Consider the following 9669-nt stretch of genomic DNA (forward strand, 5'->3'; position numbering starts at 1 on the left):
AAATCAAGCTGCCTAAACTGGTCACCGTGAGAATCGAAGATGGAAGGGGAGAAAAAGAGAGCAACAAAGATAAAGGAGCTACAGAAAGCCCATGAGTAGGCCGAGTTAAAAGAAGTGGTGTCCAGCTGTTAACTCCATTACACACACTGCTACAGAAGAACAGGACAGCGAGGAGTGGACTAAATTGGCGCACGCGTTCACCTGCACTGGTGCGAGAATTGGACAGACCGGCCATTAAAGTGGCTGTTAAAGTGGCTTAAACCTCAGCGAGGAAAATCTCTCCCTTTCTCCCCTCTATTTACTGTTCTTTTTTACCTCACCAACTTTAGATGTTCTGGAAACACCTCACACATTTTAAGGTCCAAAATGTTCCCTTTCTGTAGACCTTACCTACTACTGTCTAGACATAATCATACATTAGGACTGGGTCACAGTCAATATTTTATTCATATATATATATATATATATATATATATATATATATATATATATATATATATATATATATATATACTGTATATATACAGTATATACTGTATATATACAGTACAGACCAAAAGTTTGGACACACCTTTTAATTCAATGAGTTTCCTTTATTTTCATGACTATTGACATTGTAGATTCACACTGAAGGCATCAAAACTATGAATAACACATGTGGAAATATGCACTAAACAAAAAAGTGTAAAACAACTGAAAATACCCCTTATATTCTAGTTTCTTCAAAGTAGCAACCTTTTGCTGTGATTACTGCTTTGCACACGCTCTGCATTTTCTTGATGAGATTCAAGAGGTAGTCACCTGAAATGGTTTTCACTTCATAGCTGTGCCCTGTCAGGTTAATAAGTGGGATTTCTTGCCTTATAAATAGTCATGAAAATAAAGAAAACCCATTGAATTAGAAGGTGTGTCCAAACTTTTGGTCTGTACCAAAAGTTTGGTACAGACCAAAAGTTATATGTATATATATATATATATATATATATATATATATATATATAGATATATATATATATATATATATATATATAGTCCCTGAATGATGAATCTCTTTAGGGATGTCATTTAATTTGCAGAATTGCGCTATACTTATGCAATATAATATAAAAAATATTCCTGTGGCTGAATACTTTTGTCAGTTTTGTGATTTTATATGCTGATCCTCATTAGCTGACAGACAGATAGTGCACTTATTTTTCACCCGCACTCATTTGGCGTTACTAAAAACATTTAGCAAAAATTAAACAGTTAATTATAATGAAAGTATCACTGTAGCTGTCATTTCATCATTTGGCCAACAGTTTTAGTTTCTGCGTTTATAAGTGATGGACACTGCACCCGATCTATGTGTAACTAGACATCAATGTACTTTATGTGTGCAGCATTTCATATTTCAACTATAAATCCCAACTGGTGGGTTTTCAAAAACTAAACATTTATTTTTAGTTCTGTGTTAAACATTGAAATGATTTCTATTTGCTGTTTTGTATGACGTCTAAATTCTAAAGCAAACTTTGAAGAAGTAGGATTAATGGAGTTTGGCAAAAGAGTACTAAAAGCAAAAAAGAAATACATTAAACTGTTGCAGAAAAATGTTAAGTAACATGCTTCTCGGTATACCTGATGTCTCTACTGCCTTTTATCATCCCTGATAGACTCAATGTGAAGAACATTGATAGGTCCAAAGATTTGAAAGTAGGTGAAACAAAATGCCAGGACGAAGTGATTTATTAGTTTTAAAATATTTTATTTATTGCATTAAACCAAGCTGAGTTGTGGGAACATTACATTTACATTTTGACATTGAATATTTTTGTGCATCTTCTGTGTGAAAAGCAAAATGTTGCACCTGCACACAGTGCTGTGTGGATATCAGGATACGCTGAAGTGCCCCCCCAGACCCCACCCACCACATCTAAAGATGATTAAGCCTCCTATCTTCTGATGAACACTCTGAAGAACCGCAATGTGTGTGAGTGTGCGAAAGGTGCCTGACTGACCACTTTAGACACCAAACCTCACACAAGCTCACACACTGTGAGCACATAAGACTAAAGCTGTATCACGACACTACACAGACCAGACGTCCCTCAGACAGCATGTTGGCTTGACATTATACACAAACACACACCGCATGATGATATCACTGGGAAACATACACCACCACGTCTGTGCACACACTCACGCGTGCACCCATCCCAATGAGCAGCTGCTGCTCATTTGCACAGCAGATTATCTTTTTTTTTTTTTTTTTGAGTTGTGTTTTTTTCTTTTTCTGGGACAGAAATCAAATCTGGAAAAGGGAAAAAAAAAAAAAAGCATGTCATAGTTGACAGCAAACCAAACTCTGTGGGGTTTTCAGTGACATGAAACATTCAAGGCGGAATTCTTACATTTAACATTGAATTCTTTCAGGAAGTATTTTTTCTTCACCGTCGAGTTTTTCACCTCTTTATGTTGTTTTAGGGGCGTTTTTATGGATAAAAACTTCAAAATCAGATTTATAGATCAAGGGAAATGCTTAGGAAAGTTTCACAAATTTGGTTGCTGTGGTTTGTACATCTCAAATATTCTCCCAAGAACAAAATTAAAATAGGCGACATAAAAAATACTGATAGTTTAGTTTAGTCCTGGTTTTGATGGTTTCTCTGTTTTACAGACAAATCCAGGAGTTAAACATTTTGAATGGACTTTACCTTTGCTACCTTAGTTTTTATTTACACAGGAAGCAATATTTCTTAAGATAAACATACTTTATACTTTGTACCAAGTTTACATTAGTCAAACTCTATACATTTGTTTTTTTCTTTTTCTCAAATCAATAATAGGGATGTGGTAAATCGGCCATACTTCTGAAAATGTTATGTGTTTAGACTGCTTTGGATGACGTTTCAAGATTTCATCCCTTGTTAAAGGAGATTGTCTGATTTTTGCTAAGAAGTTGCGTATAGAAAATGGAGACATTCTCTGTGGTGCTGCAATGGCTTTAAAACATATTTTGAACATGTTTATTTTAAAAGAAAATAACATTTTCCACTGTGTATAACTTTTCTAAATATTATATATTTTGTCATTTTGCTACATTTGGGGGAAAATAAGAAAAAAATGCCTGCAAAGAAAGTCAGTAATCTGTTGCTCCAGTGCAGCAGAATGTGCCAGGCAGACATTTTACAGCAAAACAGCTGCGTGTTCTCATTGCTTTGGGAACACACCTGGAGACTCATTATATAAGTATGTAGTCAGAAGTTATATTAACCTAATTTGTCTTTGTTTCACACAAAATAAAAAAGTTAGTGTCCAATTATTTCAGTTTTAGAAATCATTAAAATAAGAGGAGTTTGTGTAACGTCAAGTCTCGTCACATTCATTGATGTAGTATGTTGTGACTTATTTTAGTGCTGATGTTGCTGTATTTTTTGACATTGAAAGACAAACTGTCATCTCTCCAGAGATGAAATTGAAGTGCTCTACGACTGCTCCCAGGTGTTCAGATGTTGCTTACTTGACGTCAAATTAAATAAGGTTCAGTTTCAAGCCCCTAGCATGCTGACGTGAGTAGAGCGTCATGATAACGTGCTGTGAAATTATGTTATGTTATTGTTGGGTCATTGCTTCAATATTTGAGTCACAGTTTTAATTGTTTTTGTAGCAGTGATTCAAATGTCACAGAGCTGGCATTTATTGTCTTTTATTTTAAACAAACTTAGATATTTATAAGTTTGTTTACGATGACCTATGGGTTGGTCTGACAAATAAAACCCTACAGTTTTTCTTTATAATCATAATTTGTTGTTGAATAGTATAAATTATCTTTTAATTTATATGTCCATCTTCTTTTTTTGTGAAATCATTTGATCAGTTCTTGGCTCTTAATTGAAGGAACTGTGAATTTCCTGCCAGATGACTGGAACGCCTGGCTAGACTAAAAAGTCATATAGCTCACGTTTGTGTTGGGAGCAGTGTGTGCGTGTTTTAGCTGTTCTTGTCAAGGCTTTTTAACTCAGCAATTTCACAAACACACACATTTTCACCATGCGACACAAACTCTCTCAGGACTTCCTACAGCAGGCAAGCAGGCGGGTCAATGTGCGGAGGGAGTGTGTCTTAAGGTGTGTGTGTGTGTTGGATTGTGACTGTGAGACATGTGGTGGGACGGGCAGACAGGGCCGGCACGTTATCCTCTTATCCCCACTGTTGTGGAATAGAGAGGCAAGCAGCTGGAGGGACTGCAAGCAGCCTGATAATGCCAGCACTATTTTCTAAACCGCCATCTTAATCTTGTTACTCAAATGGTTGTGAAGAGAGTCATGAATTTTAATTTTTCCCAAACCGACACACACATACACGCACGCCTACACACACCCCCCCCACACACACGTTTACATCACTGTCTCTCACATGCATAAGTAGTATCCCCACTGTGTCTGTGTTCTCTGCTTTCCTTTTCTCTGCCTCCATGTTTTTCTCTCCCCATCAGCTGCCAGAGGACCCTCTTCCTCATCGTTCATTTCGCCAACATGTCTTCCTCGACCCTCTCCCTTCACCTTTCTCCCCTCTCCCTCCCTCCCTAGGCTCCCCTCTATCTTCCCATTTCCTACATCACGACCCACTTCTTGGTTTATTCAAGCCTGTCCTTCTATCCCTTCCTCTACCCATCTTTCCATCCACCCAATCCCTTATTCTCCGTTTCCTAATCCTGCTGAGAGAGACCCCAGACACCCAGTTTATCCATCCCTCCCCTTGTCTCCACCTCTCCCCTCCTCTCCCCTCCTCCTTCTTCATCCTTTTCCACCTTGTTCACTTTTTTTTTGTTCTTTTAGTCCACACAAGCAGGACAAAGAAGGGGGGAAAAAAAGAAGCAGCAGGGAAATGTGGAGGCAGAATGAGAGGAGGCTGGGGTGAAAGTGGCAATAAAATAAATGGCTTGCACCTTGGAAAGGAGTGGGGTGGGGAGAAGCGTAGGGAGGGAGGTGGTGGTGAGGTGGCAGGTTGGGTAGAGAGCCGATTTAGCCAGCCACCCATGAAGCTGATTAGGTAGCCTGCGATCAGGAGGAACAGCTTTGCTTGTTAAACTTTTCACCTCTGCGAGCTCTTAGCCCTCACGGTGTAAGCGCCCCCCCAACCCTTCCCTCTTTCTTCTTTATCCCTCCATCACCCCTTCCACCACTTCCTTCCTCGCTGCGTCTGCTTTGGCCAACATTGGCTTCGGTCCCCATAGAGGACTCAGCAAAAGAGGACCGGTAGCTGCCCCCGGTACACCCAGACAGCTGGTTCTACCCTCCTTCCTCAGTAGTTTTACCGTCTCCCTGGAGGTCAGAGGTTCGACCGCCGGCCGCAGCCCGAACGGAAAGCAACACGAAGATGACATACATAAAGGGGCGGCTGCTAGCAAAATAAATGGCAAAATAAAGGGACGAAGAAGAACGAGGGAGGGGAAGATCCAAGCAGTGGGTTTGTATTTATCTTGCGGGAGAGAAATTAGCGAAAAGGAGAGTGAGGTGAAGTGTTGTGGAGTGGAGGGAGGATTTCACACTTTCACAGCACCAGGTGATGGTGTTGCAGGATGTGTGACAGGTACTGAGGGAGAGAAGTGTCGAGGGAAAACCTGAAGCGCAACCTCGGGTATTAATTTCAATCCTGAATGCTTCCCGTATTCTCAAAGAAATGTCAATGTCCACTTTATCAAAATTTTAAAAGCTGACAGAAGTCTTTTGCAATTAAGTCAAACAAACAATAATGAACCACATAAAAAAAAAAAAACACTTAAAATAAAATATCTAAAATTATCCCAACACAGAGTAACACATAAAAAACGTTTGGTTATGGTAACAACCTATATATATGCGAGTGTAGCTTTACCACCTCCACATTATAATTCGGGTCTGCAGGGGTTATTCCTATTGATTGTAACATTTTTCCTGTCTAGATTGTCCTAATACCTGGATGAAAGCACATATTTAAAAATGTATCATAGAAAATTTCTATAACTCATTTGTGAGTCTCAGGTTCCCCCTTTATTACGGTCATAATCTTGCTCTCATTAACCCAGGATTATGTTTAATCTTGTCTGTAAGTGAAATCTAATATAACCTGTTACCTTACTGTATCTCATTTAGGTAACATTGAACCACTTTGATTTTCATTGCTTCCTGTTGTATTTCCAACCAACTAGTGATCAGTAATCCTTAACGCTTTCTGAAGTAACTGATAACTTACTAATTCAGACATAAAAAGCTTTTAAAATCAGGGTTTGAAACGGTTTTCCAATCTGTCTAGCAAAATTTACTTTCAGATTCAGTTTTTTCTTTTTAACTAGATTGGACTCCAGGCCTGTCAATTCCTCTTTTTGTCCTTCATTTGTCCACTTTGCTATTTAGAAACTGGTGCAAAAACTGAACTGAAATCTTCCAATGAAATCTCCAAAGTATCCCCCCCCTCCACACTGTCCACCAAAAAATAATAAAAAAAACCCAGAAAAACCTTTAGAAACGTTGGAAAACAACTGAGCACTTTGAACAATTACGAAGAAGTCCGACTTCTCTCAAGAAAACTATGAAGAAATTAACAGTTTGACACTTTGCGTCTTTATGCCACATCTTCATGCAATTAAATTTCCTCTCCTGTGCCTTAATTGTGATGTTCTTGCAGAAGAACAGCAGGTTGTGGTGCCAGAAAACTTGAGTGTTAGCCAAAATAAATATCTAATTGAACACAGTGATTCTCTACGAAAGTCAAACAAAACCCTCAGAACTGGCACGTGCAAATATTTATCAAACCATTCATCTTAAACGTGATTCTCTTATCTTGTTTTTTTTTGTCCTTAACCTCCAGATTTACTCGTCCATGATGTTTCATGTAGGCTATGTTTTTGTGCTCACTCCACGTTTCGCTAAAGTGCTACTTTTTCCCCCTCAGGCTGTGTTTTCCCTACATGTGCAGCGTCACGCTAAGATTTCTGCCGTGTTGTGTTTAGTCACTGCTTTCCCCGTCTTGTCCTTTTTCAGATGCTGAGAGAAGGAAAGCAGGCATACGATGAAAACATCCACTATCCTCTCCTCGTCACCCTGACCAAAGGACCTCAACCTGTTAATCAAGCTCAGTAAAATGGAATAAGGGAGCTCTTTGCTATACATAACACTCCACACTGTTTGCATTTTCTTCTTTTTTTAAATTTCACCTCCAGCCATATTCCAAACAACTCCTCTCAGTCCAGAAGATGGTCACTCAGCTTTTATAGCTTGCAGTTAATCTGCTAGTTAAAAAGTTTCGCCGTCCGTTGTGGATTTATCGACTTTACAAGGGGTCTGTGATTCCTATGCATTCACTTGAAATTCCGCCTGCTTGCGGTGAATTACATGACAGTTTTCCGTACATGTCAGGTATTCATTAGCGTTTTCCAGCTTGAACTAGTCACTGTTAACGAACGTCGCTCACTGTGTTCCCGCGCTCAGCGTGGAGGCCGGCTTCGACTCGCAGTGCGGAGCAATTTGCAGCTTCCTCAGTTTCCACCTTTAATTTCACTTACAACATCTCATTCAGCCCAGTCAGGGGTCAGTACAAAGAACTTAATTTGTGTGTGTGCGTTACCGCAGTGCAGCGCATTAACACATTACGGCACTTTCAAATGAAAAGAGCATCGGTTGCTGCAGGAGACACAGATTTTATATGATGTTTTTTTTTTTTCCACTGCAATTTTGCTGCAATTAACACAAGTAATCTCCAGCATACACACTATGAATCCACTATCGGTATTGCTTTACAGTTTGCTATGATGATGAAAGGAACAACCTGATCTTAATTTGTTAACCATCGTCTGTAATTTCCCTCTTCAGTTCCAGGTTGAGTTGCTAAAATGCAGCTGATTACTCTGATTTTACTGATGTGTGAATCTTCACACCTGGCTCATTGTGTCAAGTATCATTATTTTTGAAGAGGTTTGTGAGCTCACGCAGTACTGTTGTGCTAGTATTGTATACTGTATATTGACCCAATACTGTGGAATAGAAAATGATGTATTTTTGTGATTGTGTGCGTGAATTAGCTATTGTTTTTTCAATCTTTTCCAAGTGACGGTATTCTGTGCTGGCGAGCGCAACAAACTTATTTCGGTTTGGTTTTGGTGACATTTATTGGCACTCCTGGTAAAGACTTAAAAAATAAATTTATGTGTTATTGAAGTAGGGTTATCTCAGACTGAAAATCTGTTTGAGTGTTTTAAATGGACTGGTAAATGGGCTGAACTTATATAGCGCTTGTCCAGTCATTTTGACCACTCAAAGCGCTTTACACTAGAGTCACATTCACCCAGTCGCATTCACAAACACACACACATTTATACACCGATCGGTAGGCAATTTGGGGTTAAGTGCCCAGAGGCACATCGACCTGTGGAATCGAACCTACAACCTTCCGATCGTAAGATGACTACTCTACCGAAGCGCCACAGTCACCCCTAGTGGGGAAAAACACAAAGTTAATGTTCTATATATTTTGTACAATCTGATTTTGCTAATAGAACAGCTCTTCATCTTCTCCTGTAACATTTTAGAGAGAGGAATCCTTGACGTTTTTATCCTATAGTCTCTTCAGGTTCCTTCTGCAGGATTTAAATCTGGAGAAAGAGATGACTGTGGAACCGGGTCGTTTGTTCGACCATTTCTGTAGACTCTTGCAGACTTTTTTAATTCAACATTTCTTTCTATCTACTTAAGAAAGTGTGTAATCCCATGAATAGTGTTACCTTAGCATTTATTTGGAAGAAAAGCAGGCCATCATAGCATTACAGACCCTCCGTCATGTCTCGCATTGAGCGCTAGAGGCTCACACATGTATCATGCGAACCCAAACGGCGTGAGGTCACATGTTTGCAGACCACCGCCAATGTTCCCCTTCAGGATCCTCCATGTTGGTTTTACGAAACGGTCACAGAGGGAGCGCCACGCTTTTCTACAGACAGCCTCCATGAACAACAATGTTGCAATTCCCATTCAGGAGTTTTTAGCCATTTGACTGTCTTATTATAGTAGTTATTTGGTGAAAAAAAAGTGTACATATTTCCTCAACACGTCAGATAAGTGTTCCTCAAAAGTATTAATGTCTCTTGCAGCTACAAAAACCGTATAGTGGAAGCTAGTTGAATAGAAATATCAACATTTCTGTCTGATCGCATTTCTGCATAAAACACGAATGCGAAACACTTCTGACCCAATCTGCATGATTTTTCTTAAAGCTCACGATGCTAACGTTTGACACGGTGTGATGGAAAAGCTTGTGTTTCTGGCATCACACTAAAAAGGAAAAGGAGGTCACTATGGAGACTCAGTGACCTGGACCTGTCATTGGTTGCTACAGTTTTGCTGGAGTTTTAGAGGCTTATTTTGCCTCCATTATCATCCTGCTCACTGTCTATAGTTATGCGGTCACGTCATATTTATATCACACGTAAATTAAACACATCCCAGACGATTTGCCCTTGACTCACGCTGAGGTTACAACAAGTGACAAGATGGAGCTGGAAGACGTCAAACAAAAGCTAAAAACAGGAGAAGTTACACTGCTTACTTAAACGATAGTAGTCTAAAAACAAAAGCAGTAACGTTTTATTTAAAATGATATGCTGGGTTTACTTCGAGCTCAGACACAACGCCTCTGGGCTCGAGCCGGGTCAGG

At 39.4% G+C, this 9669-nt stretch overlaps 1 protein-coding gene across 1 annotated transcript in view; it reads left to right on the forward strand.

The window, feature by feature from the left end:
- camkmt (calmodulin-lysine N-methyltransferase) overlaps positions 1 to 8177 on the forward strand; it is a 109591-nt gene extending 101414 nt beyond the window's left edge. The window contains exon 11 of the mRNA XM_032552346.1: positions 7005 to 8177. Within this exon, the coding sequence (XP_032408237.1) occupies positions 7005 to 7103 (99 nt within the window). The 3' untranslated portion in view covers positions 7104 to 8177. The remainder of the gene's footprint in view (positions 1 to 7004) is intronic.
- Positions 8178 to 9669: the final 1492 nt, after the last annotated feature.

The sequence above is a fragment of the Xiphophorus hellerii genome, chromosome 22, assembly GCF_003331165.1.
Source record: "Xiphophorus hellerii strain 12219 chromosome 22, Xiphophorus_hellerii-4.1, whole genome shotgun sequence".
NCBI classification, from domain to species: domain Eukaryota; kingdom Metazoa; phylum Chordata; class Actinopteri; order Cyprinodontiformes; family Poeciliidae; genus Xiphophorus; species Xiphophorus hellerii.